Consider the following 15,083-nt stretch of genomic DNA (forward strand, 5'->3'; position numbering starts at 1 on the left):
CGGGGGTTGGGGATCACTGCAGTACAGTCTAACCTACAAACCAGCCGTTTTCTCCAGAGGAACTGAGCTCAACAGTCTGTAAAACAGGTGTGATTCCAGGGGATCTCCAGGTCCCACCTGGCAGTCAACAACCCTACTTTTCTGATCACCTGCAAGGGACAGAATTGAGGAATGTCTGGGAGACTGATTGAATTTATGTGTGTGTGTGTGTGTGTTGGGAGACACACTGGCAAACTCTGACCACAGGGGGCACCCCTGTCACAGGGATGGGCAGCTATTGTCAGGCTGGAAAGAGAATCTCCAGCCACACAGCTTTCAAGCAAACCTGGCTTGCTCATTGCAAGAGGGAAAGCGTTGGAGGCACTTCTGCAGCTCCCCTGAAGAAGGCTTCTCTGGGATGAGCAGGACAGGGAAATAAAGCATGGGCATTCTCTCGCTAGAACCCAAAGGGCCCAGTGAGCAGGGCAGGCCGTAGCTGCAGGACAGGAGGAAGAAGAAGATCCTCCTGGCCGTGCCCATCGATTTAAGGAGAGGCCATCCCCAAGAGGGGTGTGCGTCTCTGCCTGGACTTCCCCTGCCCATCCCCTAAGCTGGGGAAGGACCCATAATGGGCTGCTGGGATTTCTTCTGGGAATTCTGGAACTATGAGACCTCCAAGGTGATTGTCGTGAAGAATCGGCAATTGGGAGTGATCTACAGGCTGGTCCAGCTACTTATCCTGGTCTACTTTATTTGGTAAGTGTTCCCATGAAATGCTCAGTGGGTGGAGGTGAGATGTGGGTCTGGAACCATTCTGGGTGGGCGGCTATGGTGCATACCTCCATTTTTAGCATTACCTATCGGAGGAAGACAGGCGGCATGGACATACTTGGGTGTATATGTGTGTGTGCATTACGGGTGGCACAGTCAGTGTATACAGTGCTGTTCACACTCACCTAAGCAAAAGACAGAAGTCCCTGCCCTTAAGGGATATACCATTTAAATGATGTCTTTTTCATTTATGCAGACTTGTTTTTTTTATATAAATAAGAAAGTTGCAGTATGCCGTGGCCTCTGATGATGTACCTTCTCTCACCACCCATTTGTCACCATTGAAGACAAATACCAGCTGAAAGCACGTAACACATCTGCTTTGTAAAATGCTAAAACATTTACCTTTTCAAATCCCTGCAGTTAAACTGAGTCAAGTTGCAAGGTCTGGTTCTTGAGCCTATCTCAGGGCACTCCCAAGGACAAAAGTACAGCTGCTGTTTGTCAGTTTGATATCTTTTAGTGTGCTTCATACCTGGGGAGATGAGGCCACTCCCTGAAGGTCCCAGGTTCGATCCCTGGCCTCTCCAGGTAAAGCATCTCAGAAAGCTAACTTTGAGAAATACCTGCTTGAGATGTTGGAGCACTGCCGGCAGTCAGAGTCAGTGGTGTAGACCAGTGGCCTGACCCTGCATTAGGCAGCTTCCTGTCCTCCCATCCTCATTACCCTGACATCCCAAATGGCTTCATTTGATCCAGAGTCTTGCTTAACAGCTTCTCTTCCATCCCAGATCTTAACCTCTGAAAGTGTGAAATAGGACATTAATATAATTTGCATTCTGTTCCATTTGGACAGTCTCCCAAGCACTGCTTTCCCAGACTCTGCCACTGTGGTGCTAGCAGAAGAGGCAAAAATATTAAACAGACATTTTCTATGCTACTGGCTGATCTTGGCCAGATGGAGCAAATTCCCTGCACGCATGGTCCAATAACTCTCCCGGTAGACAAATCCAAGTATTAGTTCCATGCTTGATTTCAGCAGGTGGTTTCATATTGTCAAGCCCCAGAATGTGTTTCAGAAGGTGGTTTTGGGCTCTCTTACAATCCTCCCAGTTTGTCCATTGGTGGGGACCCCCTCCCCCAATACTTTGAAACTGGGAGGCCAACTGGGTCAGAGTGCAACCAGATACAGAGAGCCTTTTCCATTGGCTGTCTGCAACCAATCACATCCAGTCTCCCCACAAATCTGGCATGAAGGGGGAAGATACTTGGCACCTCATTAAAAACACACCAAACCCTCTCATCCATCACAGGTACGTGTTCATCATCCAGAAGGGCTACCAGGAGAGCGAGTCGGGCCCTGAGAGCTCTGTCATCACCAAGGTGAAGGGAGTCACCCGCTCACAACAGAAGGTTTGGGATGTGGAGGAGTATGTGAAGCCGCCAGAGGTGAGGAGGATATGAGAGCGCCCCCTGCAGGCGGGGAACTAAGATGCACCCCAAAGCCAAAGGACAGTGGTTGGATCCAGAGATAGACCAGAGCTAACCTGACAGATTCTGGGCAAAGTTAGGAAAGAATCTGGCCTGAGCCTCTGCAGAGCCATTGATGGGTTGGAGCATCTTGTAGACATAGAGTATGAATCTATGCATGTGTGCTTGGAAGTCCCATTATGTGTACTGGATTTACTTTCATGGAAGAGGGCATAGGATTAAAGTCTCAAACTCTGTAGCCTCCACATGTTTACATTTTACATGCATTTTGCTACGTGGGATTCACCTTTCCATTTTCACTGCACATGTCTATCTTCTTGCTTGTCTTCCTGGCCCACCTACACACTCTCTATTTATTTTACTTCCCTTCCTTATTTATTATTTACTTAGTCCATGTTTTATTGCACCCTTCCTCCAAAGAACTCAGGGTGGCATGCACCGTTCCGTCCTGTGCCCTCTGTCTTCGCCAGAACCCTGTGAGGTAGGCTAGGCTGAGAGGGAGTGACTTGCTCAAGATCTCTCAGTTAAGTTTCATGGCAAATGGAGATTTGAATCTGGGTCTTTTCTGAATGAGTGCAGCACTCTAACCAATATACTGCTGACTTAAATTTTTTTAAAGGTAAAATAAAATACCAGATGCAGTCCTGATGTGATCCAGGGTGACCCAGTTTGGGGTCCTGATCCATCCAGTGAAGACCAGTGCTCTGGCAGATATACAGCACTGCTATTGCAAGAAATTTATCTTGGTCTGTATATCTTGAACTGGTGTCATGTTAGGTTTTTGTTTTCTCCCTCTCCCTTCCTTGGTCCCTAAAGAAGAAGAAGAGTTGGTTCTTATATGCCGCTTTTCTCTACTCGAAGGAGTCTCAAAGCAGCTTCCAATCGCGTTCCCTTTCCTCTCCCCACAACAGACACCCTGTGGGGTGGGTGAGGCTGAGAGAGCCCTGATATCACTGCTCGGTCAGAACAGCTTTATCAGTGCTGTGGCAAGCCCAAGGTCTGCAGGTGGAGGAGGAGCAGGGAGTCCAACCCGACTAACCAGATTAGAATTCTGCCCTCCTAACCACTACACCAAGCTGACTCTTCTTAAGAGAGAAGAAGGGGTGGAAGCAGGGTCCACCCCAATAGGGGAAGGAGGGAGGCAGAGCATTTTGATAAGAATTACTTGTGGCATTCAGTAGTGACCAAGCTTCATCATAAACAGTGGCCCATTTGCTAAGACTGGGATGTGGTGTTCTTCAACAGGCTGAGGCTGTGTTAATAGAATCATCAGTGATATAATATCCATTAACCTGGAGACCCTTTCTCTCTCTCTCTTGCATGCGCACACACAAACACACACACACACACACAGAAGTTGGTTGGTTGGGTGTCTTCTCTTCTTACCCACTATCTCCTTGGGAAGGCATCATGGCTCAGTAGTAGAGTAATTGCTTGGCATGCAGAAGGTCCCACGTCCAATTTCCAGCAACTCCAGCCTAAAGGATCAGATGATAAGTCATGTGGAAGACCTCTGCCTAAGACTCCAAAGAGCTGATGTCAGAGTAGGTAATACTGACCTTGATGGTTAAGGGTCTGATCCTGTATAAGGCAGCTTCATGTATGTTCATGTATATTCTCCACAGGGAGGGAGCGTATTCAGTATCATCACCCGTGTCCAAGTCACCCCTTCACAGACCCAGAAGACCTGCCCTGAGGTAGGAGAGCTGAAGCCAGAAGTTGCCCACACCTCATCCCATTTCCTGCCCCCATCTAGCTTTCCATTTCCTGGTTCCTCTGATGGGAAGTTAATACTTCCTTAGAAATGCACTAACCGTCCTACAGGTCTATGGACAAAATTATCATGTTTTTCTGCACAGTATTCATTTATTAATCTCGCTTCCTCGTTCATTGTCTGAAATTTCCCCTGGCATTTCCTCTCCCCCACTTTTTAATTTGGATGCTGTGCATACTGCTGGATGCCTGAAAGTTTGAGGTCGCAAGCATAGGTACAAAAAATAAACAAATATATCATTAATAATAATAATTTAAGGATACACTGCACTAAAGTTCATTCAAAACAAAACAGACCATTAAATAAAATGAACATTTTTGTAACCCACCCTTTCTGTAATTCTGATTTTAGCCATTAAAAGCATATGCATACATTGCATCAGCCCCCCCCCCCCCCATTTCATGGAACTTGGGAGGGGGGCAGATCTTCCATCTGTTTCAACAGTGAGGCCAGCATTTCTTGATGTTCTCTCTCGCCTCAACCATAAACCTGGTAGGACAGCTCTGTCTTACGGGACCTGCGGAACTGGTTAAAGTCACACAGGGCCTGATCTCTGTTGGCAGAGCGTTCCACCAGTCAAGGCAGAAAAGCTCCTAGAAGTCACATTAGGGCTGCCAGGTCCCTCCTGCAAGCCAGCAGGGGATGGGGATGGGCTTACCAGGGACAAGGAGTTTAATCCTATGATGTACCAATGTGCTCATGTGACCTCCAACATGACCCAGATATGATGTAGGCATGCTGCTAAAATGTTAGATGTTCCTCCTTTTGGGGCAGGGATCATTAGCAGAGAGGTGGGGCATGCCACCGGGGGACCCCCTTGCCCCCTTCGTGGGTCTGGTCACTCTAGGTACCACTGTGGCATATAAGACAGGGGTTTGGTGGCATTCTGGTCCAGGGTATAACTGTATTTGATACAATTTAGATGGGGAGAACGAACAAGTGGTTTCTTTTAGTTACTATAGAGCTAATTCAAAAGCTGTACTCTGTGAAGGGTACAATGTACCCTGAAGTTTTGCCTGCACAGATCCCATTGTAATGAATGGGGACTAATGGAACCTACTCTTTTTTTTTTTAAAGTAGACAAGGAAAAATCTGACTTAAAAATTATTAATGAAACCAAACCAGGTTTTCTAACCAAGGTAGATGGAGGCCCATAATCCTCGATGGGGTGCTTTTGCCTGTCCCTGACATGGAACAGTTCTTTGCCCACTTCTTACTATCCTCTCTCACCTGCCCCCCACAGAGTGCGAAAGTGCGTAGTGCCATGTGCCACACTGATAGTGACTGTGTGATGGGTGAGATGGACATGCTGGGGAACGGTGAGTAGCTGCACAGCCACATCAAGATGAGCCGTAACGTAGCAGATAAAAGGCAGAACAGGGGAATTTATTTATGTATTGATTGAGGAACTCGGGGCTGATCACAAACTTGTGTAATACAAAAAAAAAAAATCCCTGTATAAAAACTCAGGTTGCATAACAAAACCAATTCTATATTGCATCAAAATCTTACACATTAAAATTGTATTAAATATTAAAATTGGCCATGGTGGTTTTTCTTATGGGCATGGGAAGGAGGGAGAATCCATCAGAGAATTCAGTGCAGGTTCTTCAGCCTGACAGGGTCGGACCTAGAGGCCATGGTATTAGGTATTCCCTCTGGCCTCAAATCCTTGGTTCAACCGTGGTGCCTCTCTTAGAGATTCACTAGGTGGATGTGGTGTTGTGACAGTCCCTTCAGACACATCCCTTGTTTGCATAAGAGCACAATAATACCTTCTGGGATAAGAGAAGGCTGTGGGGTAGCCAGTGTCCATCTGTGCATTGTATGTTGTACCCTGTGGATCCTTCCTTATAGGAGAGAAGACAGGTCGCTGTGTCCCTGCCAACAAGACCTGTGAGATCATGGCCTGGTGTCCAGTGGAAAATGGAGCAGCTGCCAGGTAATGAGGGGGCACAGCCGGGAATTCTGGGTGGTCCAGAAGTTGCTTTCCCACTCATCCTTGATTCTCTCTGCCAATGAGAAGTGCACCGACAAGTTTCCTCCACTGGAGGCAGGAGAGACTTCTAAAGAACATTGAGATGAGAGAAACTATAGAGCAGTGGTTCTCAACCTTCCTAATGCCGCAGTTCCTCATGTTGTGGTGACCCCCGAACATAAAATTATGCAGGTGTTCTTTCACAGAAATTAAACTGAAACTGACTATTGGTGTGAAGATCCATTGTTCATCATTGCATATACATTGTTTTTTTCCTGGGGTTTCTCAGTTCAGTTCTGCCTCTTATCCCACCATGCTGATCTTGATCTTTTCTGCTGCTCCAGACAGACGAATGCTTGATCTCGATCTACCCTGCAAGGCTGCTGTGTGGAGGGCCAACTGCTCACCCTGCCGTGACCCCTGTGAAAGGGTCGTTCGACCCCCAAAGGGGTACCGACCCTCAGGTTAAGAACCACTGGTATAGAATTAGCTCACTGTTACCTCCCCCGCAGGCAGGCGTTCACTTCAAAAACCTGCTTGACTGTGGAAAACAGCTGGATGAAATCAATGATTGTGTGTGTGTGTGTGTGGTTTTGTGTGACATTCACGCACAACAGTGCTTCTAGCACACCGCCCTTGAGTCTCGGGCCCAAAGTACATGTAGCATTGGCAGTCTTCAAATGTGGGTCTGACCCAGTTGTCTGATTTAGAGAGACAAAGGAGCACTTAGGTAACAGTTGTTGGCTCCTTCTCCCCCACCCCATCCCTTACTCCTACTGTATAGTTAAGAACACCAGTGGTACCTCCTGGCCAGGCTGCCCTTCATTGGTCTCTGATACCAGAAATGAACACAGACAGGTGAAAAACATTTGGATGGAGAGGCTGGTGGGGATGAGCTTTTAGTTTCAAGGATAAAGTGAGCATGTCCCCTTCAATCTGTGCTTCTTAATCTGTTGTTTTGGTTTGCTAGTGAGGAGCTCGGGAAGATGGCACCAGAGTTCACCATCCTCATCAAGAATAACATCCATTTCCCTCGCTTCCGGTTTTCCAAGTAAGGACTTCCAAGGATCTAGTGCTGCTTTCCGGGGGAGAGGTCTAGGGATAGGGTGGGATGCCTGGTCAACATAATTTTTCATCCCGATCTAAAGGGAGCTACTCAGAAAACTAGAGGTGGGTGGTGACTTGGACAAATGACTAAAGATTAGGTATGAAGTGGCAAACTGGCTTGCTTTAATCCTCTTCTTTTTAAGTAATCAAATGTTTGCGTGAATGGGCCATTCAGAGCAGTATTGGGCTTTCTGATCCTCACTCTGTTTCTTCCAAGAGGGAACATCAAGGAAAACAAAGATGGCTACCTGAGGAATTGCACCTTCAATGAGACCACGGACCTCTACTGCCCCATCTTCAAACTGGGCTTCATTGTGGAGCAAGCAGGCGAGAACTTCACTGAGCTGGCTGAAACGGTATCCATTGCATAGCCGAATTGCCCCTCTTTCTGTCCAGGCCTTTTGACTGGATTCTTGTGGGAGAGCTGAGGGCCCTGATGGAGCTATCACAGTTCCACAAAGCCTGTCATGAAACCCTGGTTGAGATAGCTTGCACTAACACCTCTACAGAACTCACTTTTTAGAATTTTTAATTGGCTGGTCTTAACATGTTTCTCAGACAATACCCTTGTATCAATAAGTTAATTTCACTTAAACCATTTGAGAAGTGTTGGTTTTTATACCCAGCTTTGCTCTACCTGAAGGAGTCTCAAAGTGGCTTACAATTGCCTTCCCTTCCTCTCCCCACAACAGACACCCTGTGAGGTAGGTGGGGCTGAGAGAGTTCTGAGAGAAACTGCTCTGCGAGAAGAGCTCTAATAAGACTGCGACTTGCCCAATGTCACCCAAGCTGGTTGCATATGGAATAGTGTGGAATCAAACCTGGCTTGCCAGATTACAAACCACCGCTCCAAGCCACTATACCAAGCTGGCTCCTTTGCTTATTTGTTCCAACCTCTGACCTCTCTTGCTGTCCAGTGCATGTCAGTGCTCATTCTTTTGATTTATGATGGGGCTCACGGCTAGCCTTTCTGCATCAGCTCCTCACTTTCCCCCTTACACTGAGAATTACTCTTGAAGAAAGACTCATGGTGTAATTCACAGCAAGCCCTGGCAATTCCCCACCTCCTCATAAGGCTTCCCAGTAAGATTTTCCCTTCACACATCTATCTGCAGAAGCCAACAAAAGCTCACTCCAGCTCATACTGAAATAAATGTACTTCGATGTGTCACCAGGCTTTCGTTTGATTTAGAATACTGTGCACAGTTCTGGTCCACATGCCTCAAAAAAGATATGAGAGCATTGGCAAAGGTGCATAAAAGGGCTACTAAAAAGATTCTAAGGGGGTGGAACACCTTCCCTATGAAGAAGAAATTATGCCTGGAGAAATTATGATTGAGGGGTGACATGAGAAAGGTTTACAAACTCATGCATGGGATAGAGAAGGTAGGAACAATAGCACTTCTCCTTTTTCATCACAATACATGAACTTGGCGTTCAATGCAACGAATGAACAGAAGGCCTAGAACAGACAAAAGAAAGTGCTTCACCCAAAGAGTAATGAATATGAGGAATTCACAGCTGCAGGCAGTAGAGGTGGCTACAAACACAGAGCGCCTCAAATAGGGATTGGATAAACATATGGGACAGATGCCCATCAGTGGCCTTTAGCCACACAGTATATAGAGAGCCAGCTTGGCGTGGTTTAGAGTGGCAGCTTCTAATTTGGTGAGCCGGGTTTTATTCCCTGCTTCTCCCCCACATGCAGACAGATGGGTGACCTTGGGCTAGTCACAGCCCTGAGAAAGCTGTTCTGACCCAGCAGGAATATCAGGGCTCTCTCAGCCTCCCCTCCCTCACAAGGTGTCTGTTGTGGGGAGAGGAAAGGGAAGGCAATTGGAAGCCGCTTTGAGACTCCTGGGAGAGAAAAGCGGCATATAAGAACCAACTCTTCTTCTTCTTGGGTCTGTATTCTTGGTGCTGGGGGGGGGGGGCAACAGCAGAAAAGCTTCTAGAGCAGGGGTAGTCAACCTGTGGTCCTCCAGATGATCATGGACTACAATTCTCATGAGCCCCTGCCAGCGTTTGCTGGCAGGGGCTCATGGGAATTGTAGTCCATGAACATCTGGAGGACCACAGGTTGACTACCCCTGTTCTAGAGTTCTGGCTCTGCTGGTGGACCTCTTGATGGCACCTGGGTTTCAGCCACTGCATGACCCAGAGGGTCATCCGAAGCTTTGCAGACTGGTGTGAGGCTGTCCCACCCTCCCCATGTGCACTTTGGAGTAGCCCATGCCTGTTGCCACCTGTCCCTATTCCAATCCCAGCCAGGGATGTAGCTTCCAAGCTATGGCCTCTGCCAGCCAAGGAGGTTGCATTTGCCAATTCCGGGTAGCTGGCTGGCCTTTAATTGCCTTTCTTTTCACATCAATCAGCCCTAATAGCTCCTCCGGGATGGAGTAAATTATCAGTTGCTTCAGTAAAGCCAGTCTCTCAGCCATCTCGGCAGCTCCAAGCTTTGTAATTGACAAAAGAAGTGGTCCAGGGGTTTTGGATTTGCTCTTATGGCCCAGGCAGCTGGGCTGGAGGCTAATATTTAACCCAGGGAGATTCAGATACTTTCCTCCTACATGAACATGAGAAGTCTATGCAAGAGCGGGGAGCGGGGGTCAACAACACAATGTATGTGCTGGAAACTCACCTTCATAACAATTGGGTTGTTTTCAGATTTGCAGGTAGGGACAGGATTATAAGGAGAGAGCTGTTCTGCTTAAAGTAGTGGGGATCCCAAAGCAGCATTAAGTAGAGTAAGCTCCCAAGCCCCAAATATAACCGGTTCAGGCATGCTAGCTGATTCCTCTAGCCTGCCTCACCAGCAACTAATGCAAGCACCAGTTTTCTATCACAGCCTGGTGTTGAGGTTCCTGGCCCAGACACCTTGCAGCCCCTGTTCATTTCCATTTCCACGAGGCATGTACAGGAGGAGAGCAAGCGTGCAATAGTGGTTAAAGAGCAATGGTCTGTAATCTGGAGGACTAGGCTTGATTCCCCGCTCCCCCACATGCAACCAGTCGGAGGACTCTGTAGTAGTCACAGTTCTCCAAGAGCTGTTCTTGCAGAGCAGTTCTCTCAGAGTGCTGTAGTGTAGACTAAGGTGACCAGATTTTAACATTGGTAAAGCGGGACACCATTGACCAAGGCGGTTCTTGATTAAAAATTTGGTCTATATGGAACAACAAAATTTTTCATAGAATGAAAAAATGGTATTGTAATACATATTTTTTAAAATTTTAACATAAGTATAATTTGCCAGGTGCCCTCAGATGTCCCTCCAAAAGTGGGACAATCTGGCCACCTTGCTGTAGACCCACCTACCTCACAGGGTGTCTGTTGTGGGGAGAGGAAAGGGAAGGCGAATATAAGCTGCTTTGAGATTTCTTCGGGTAGAGAAAAGCGGCATATAAAAAACGACCCTTCTTCTTCTTCTTATACTCATGCTCATTTCTGTTCCTTTCTGAAATGTTAATAAGGAAATGAAAGTTCCAGCACACTCTGCTCACCATCTTTTCCTCAGTTAGGGTGCTGAAAACACATTATCCCACATGGCCCTGGGATTTGGAAGGCTTCGCCACTGCTAATTCTGCACCCATTCCCTTTTCGCAGGGAGGGGTGATCGGAGTGATCATCAACTGGAACTGTAACCTGGACCTGCCGGACTCAGCGTGCAACCCCCGCTACTCCTTCCGCAGGCTTGATCCCAAGTGGGCTCAGGCATCCTCGGGCTACAATTACAGGTGACAGCACACTCTCCGTTTTGATGCCCCGAGGAAAAAGAATGTTGCAGCTTCTCCCTCAGGGTTTTATTATGTCTGGGGCATGCATCTGATTCTATGTTTCTGAGTGAGACTCTGTTCTGTGTATACCTCTTGATGAAGACTTGGGCAAAGATGCAGATGCAGCCCCCTCTAGAGCAAAGGAATTCTGCTGCCTCTTCGTAGTGAGGGAGGTTCCAGGTAGCTGTACATCGATCAAAGATACATAATGCCTTTGATTTAAGCTCCATCAGAGTGCAACAAACCAGCATGCAGGACTTGGAGGTCTCCAGAATGGCTGGATGTTCTAAAAGGGGCAGGGAGAGATTTTGAGTCATGGTCTTGAGGAGGGTCTTTGTTTGCATCCTTAGCACAGTGTTCTGTAGACTCCCTGGTGGACTGGGTATCAGGTTGTGCCTTTGACCCTTCTATAAGGTAAAGGTAAAGGTGTCCCCTGTGCAAGCACCGAGTCATGTCTGACCCTTGGGGTGACGCCCTCTAGCGTTTTCATGGCAGACTCAATACGGGGTGGTTTGCCAGTGCCTTCCCCAGTCATGACCGTTTACCCCCCAGCAGCAAGCTGGGTACTCATTTTACCGACCTCGGAAGGATGAAAGGCTGAGTCAATCTTGAGCCAGCTGCTGGGATCGAACTCCCAACCTCATGGGCAGACAGCTTCGGACAGCATGTCGCTGCCTTACCACTCTGTGCCACAAGAGGCTCTTGACCCTTCTATAAAGACATCTAAAACCTCCCGAAGATGCAGGTCCCTTCGCAGGCTGGGGGCAGGAGGAAAACATTAGTGCTTATGATTAACCATATTCCACAAAAGTTTCCCTTCCCGGTTAGCAGTTCTCTTTGGCCTGCCATTTCTTAAAGGCTAAGGTGCATAACTGGGGGGGGGGGGAGGACAATCTTTCCTAAGTCAGCTGCCTGCTGTCTGTGGACGTGACCAGAGGACTGTGCAGGGGAGAAGGTTTGGTGCCGGTGATACTGAGACAATTTCACTCCACCCCCTAACTCCACTTTCTGGCATCCAGGTTTGCCAAGTACTATCATTGCAGTGGGAAGAGCACTCGCACCTTGATCAAGGCCTACGGGATCCGCATTGATGTGATTGTGCATGGCCAGGTGAGCGAGACGTGGGTCCTTCCTATCCCCGCCCCCAACCCCACCCCCAAGGGACTTGCTACTTCCCCAAATCCGTAATGGTATGAGATTGGGCTCCAAGGGCCCTCCGTTTGCAGACGGCTTACGCTGTGCCAGTGCTAATGGAGGTCTTTTGCTCTCTTCAACAGGCATGCCCCCAAAGCAAACGAAACCAATAGGCAAAAGGTTGTGTCTTCTTGAGATTTATTAAATCCTAAATGATTTTGGAACCAAATGGTTCGGCGATACGAAACTTCAAGCAAATGGGGACTTTGGGGGGGGGGAGAGGGAGGGGTGATATTGTAATCAAATATATTCTTTCCTTGTTCTTTTCTATATCTATATAAAATAAATATATATATATATATCATTTTGGATTTAATAAATCTCAAGAAGACACAACCTTTTGCTTATTGGTTTCGCTTGCTTTGGGTGTATTTCTACAAGAAACCAATGGTGTTTCTTCATATGCTCTTCAACAGGCAGGCAAGTTCAGCCTTATTCCCACCATCATTAACTTGGCCACGGCCCTGACATCCGTGGGAGTGGTGAGTATTCGTGCCCCTGCGGTTGCTTTGCTCCGGGATGGAAGCGTTTCCTTTCAGGACCTGATTGCTCCGTCTCTTGCCTCCTGTCCAGGGTTCCTTCCTCTGCGACTGGATTTTATTGACCTTCATGAACAAGAACGAAGTGTACAGTGCTCGAAAGTTTGACCAGGTACAGGACTGCGGTTTGCAAGCCAGGAAATCTGGCTTGAGAGGTTTTAGCTTTTTCACCCGGGGGCCTAAATGAACACTCCTCCTCACACTAAATTAATACAGATCTTAATCCGTGCTGGAGTTCTTCTGCACATACCCCAAGAGCTGTGCAAGAGCATCACTGTGCCCCTGGTCTCCAGTGGCTTTCCAACAGGGAACCCCTCTACGTGGCAGATGAGCTTAGAGTTCATGCACAGCCAGGGCTTTGTAGGTTGCTGTTGCTCTGCTTGAGCCTGCCTGCAAGTAGGGCCACCAAAAGAGGAGGGGACCAGCGAACCATGGTCACTTCGGGGTCACAGAGCTGAGCCAGGCGTAAAACTGGTTTTCGTATGATGTTCAGTCTGGGTGGTGCCTGTGCCTCTGTGTATGTGTGGGGGAACAGAACCAATTTTCGTGTGACGCCATTCCAAGGCTTCTCAAGGATACCAGAATAGCTTGAAGATTTTCTGCTTTAGAACTGATCACAGGAGTGCAGCAATAAGACCAACTGAAGGTGGGGTAGTGGTTCTATTTTTTTCATGCTTAATGCGCCCTCTCTTCCCACCTCATTGAGAAGAATGCTCCAGTACAGCCCAATCTCTACGCGTTACATTTCTGTTTTCGGGAAGGTTTGTTTTTTATGATCCTACAGCAGTTCTTGCCCTTGGAAGTCCATTCTACCCACCTCTACAGTGCTGAGAGCTCACTATGGACTGAGTGCCAACCCCACCCTAAGCCTTGCAGGGTGGAAGGAGCAGGCCAAATTTTAGCTCTCCAAGTCTTTCTTGCTTGAGAGCCAGCTTGGTGTGATGGTTAAGAGCAGTGACCTCTACTTAAGAGAAATGGGTTTGAATCCCCACTCCTCCACATGCAGCCAGCTGGGTGACCTTGCACTAGTCACAGTCCTGTTAGAGCAGTTCTCACAGAGCAGTTCTGGCAGAGCTCTCCCAGCACCACCTACCTCACAAGGTGTCTGCTGTGGGAAGAGGAAGGGCTGCTCTGAGACTCCATCGGGTAGTGAAACGTGGGTTATAAAAATTAGCTCTTTTTGTTGTGGCTAGCCATTCAGTTGTGTCCGACTCTTAAGCAAACAGAACGGAGCAGCGTTACAAAATGGCATTTGTCACGCTAAAGGATAATTTCCCCTCCATCTGCTCCACAACTGGGAATTTCAACTGCCAATCCATCTGCAAAATCCAGCCACTAACTGCCCCTCCTTTCTCCCACCTCTGCCCAGATGTCCAAGAGTCCAAAGATGACCCCGACCACAGAATTCAGCACGAGCGCTTCCTGCACCCCGGACTCCTCACTGGCAGACTCCAAGGCTCCCATCCACCTCTGAGTCCCGCCGCTTTCCAGGTTTCCAGTCTTGTTCAGGCACGCGATGGACTCATCTTTCCCCGTGACTGCTCCTGCTGTAATAAATTCATTAGCCCTCCCTGATGCCACACGCCTCTGTCATCTTCGCCATAAGGGCCTAAAACAGCAACTCTTGTCTGATTTGGTTTTTGCAGCACATAAGTAGCTTAGCCATGAGAGTTTAAAGAATCGGGCTCTAGATCTGGGCCCATTCCACACATGTTAGATAATGCACTTTCAACGCACTTTAGAAGTGGATTATCCTGTTCCGCACAGGAAAATCCAGCTGCAAAAGCACATAGAAAGTGCATTATCCAATGTGTGCGGAATAGGCCCTGGTTTCCAGCTAGGCAGACTTTACATCTTCTCATCCTGGCTGTATCCTGCCCTTCTTTAACAACACGGATACTGAGAGACAAAGGAGGCACATTTCCACCTAGGCAGGCTGCAGCAGGCAGCTCAGCCAGGTAAAGTCATCTGGGTCTGATAAGCACACAGGCTGGCTTGCTGAGAGAGGCTGCCTAGTGTGTCTCAGCATGAGTCCCAGCAGTCTCTTTGCAGGGAGGGTGACTGACCTGATGCAGTTAGTTGTCCTGTAAAGTAGAGACACAGCAGTGCATCAGCCTGGCCTGGCCTCTTTCACAGGATGTTGTTCATTTTTGAGGTGAGCCAATGGCCCTAGACTGAATTCAGGAAAAAAAACTGTGTCTCAGGTGCCAGATATTGAGGGGATTGTTACAATTTGGGACCATCACTTGGCAGGCATCTCTGTTTCTGCTGCTCCTCAGTGGCAACTGCTGCCAAGGGAAGGGGAATTGTAGTGAATACACCTGGCAAGAGGTTGAGTGTAATATATAGGGTGGCCTTCAGATCTTCCTAGGATAAAGGTCCAGGCAGGATGACAGGTGGAGAAGCAGGCAGGACTCGGATACCTTTCATAGAATCATAGAGTTGGAAGGGGCCATACAGGCCATCTAGTCCAACCC

The 15,083-nt window shown here is 47.9% G+C and overlaps 1 protein-coding gene across 2 annotated transcripts; it reads left to right on the top strand.

Annotated features, from left to right (window-relative positions):
* The first annotated feature begins 325 nt into the window (after positions 1–325).
* Positions 326–14,359, top strand: P2RX2 (purinergic receptor P2X 2). 2 transcript variants are annotated; one of them, XM_077307697.1, is made up of 12 exons: positions 326–735; positions 2,064–2,199; positions 3,867–3,938; positions 5,259–5,334; positions 5,873–5,957; positions 6,964–7,044; positions 7,318–7,456; positions 10,704–10,834; positions 11,893–11,983; positions 12,484–12,549; positions 12,641–12,718; positions 13,976–14,351. In XM_077307697.1, the coding sequence occupies exons 1-12, from the start codon at positions 608–610 to the stop codon at positions 14,078–14,080; spliced, it is 1,188 nt and encodes a 395-aa protein (XP_077163812.1). In that variant the 5' UTR covers positions 326–607; the 3' UTR covers positions 14,081–14,351. The 2 variants fall into 2 exon arrangements, with proteins under 2 accessions (XP_077163812.1, XP_077163813.1); XM_077307698.1 differs by lacking the exon at positions 3,867–3,938 and having other exon boundaries at positions 13,976–14,359.
* The last annotated feature ends 724 nt before the right edge of the window (positions 14,360–15,083 follow it).

This window comes from Paroedura picta, chromosome 13 (genome assembly GCF_049243985.1).
Source record: "Paroedura picta isolate Pp20150507F chromosome 13, Ppicta_v3.0, whole genome shotgun sequence".
Taxonomy (NCBI): Eukaryota; Metazoa; Chordata; class Lepidosauria; order Squamata; family Gekkonidae; genus Paroedura; species Paroedura picta.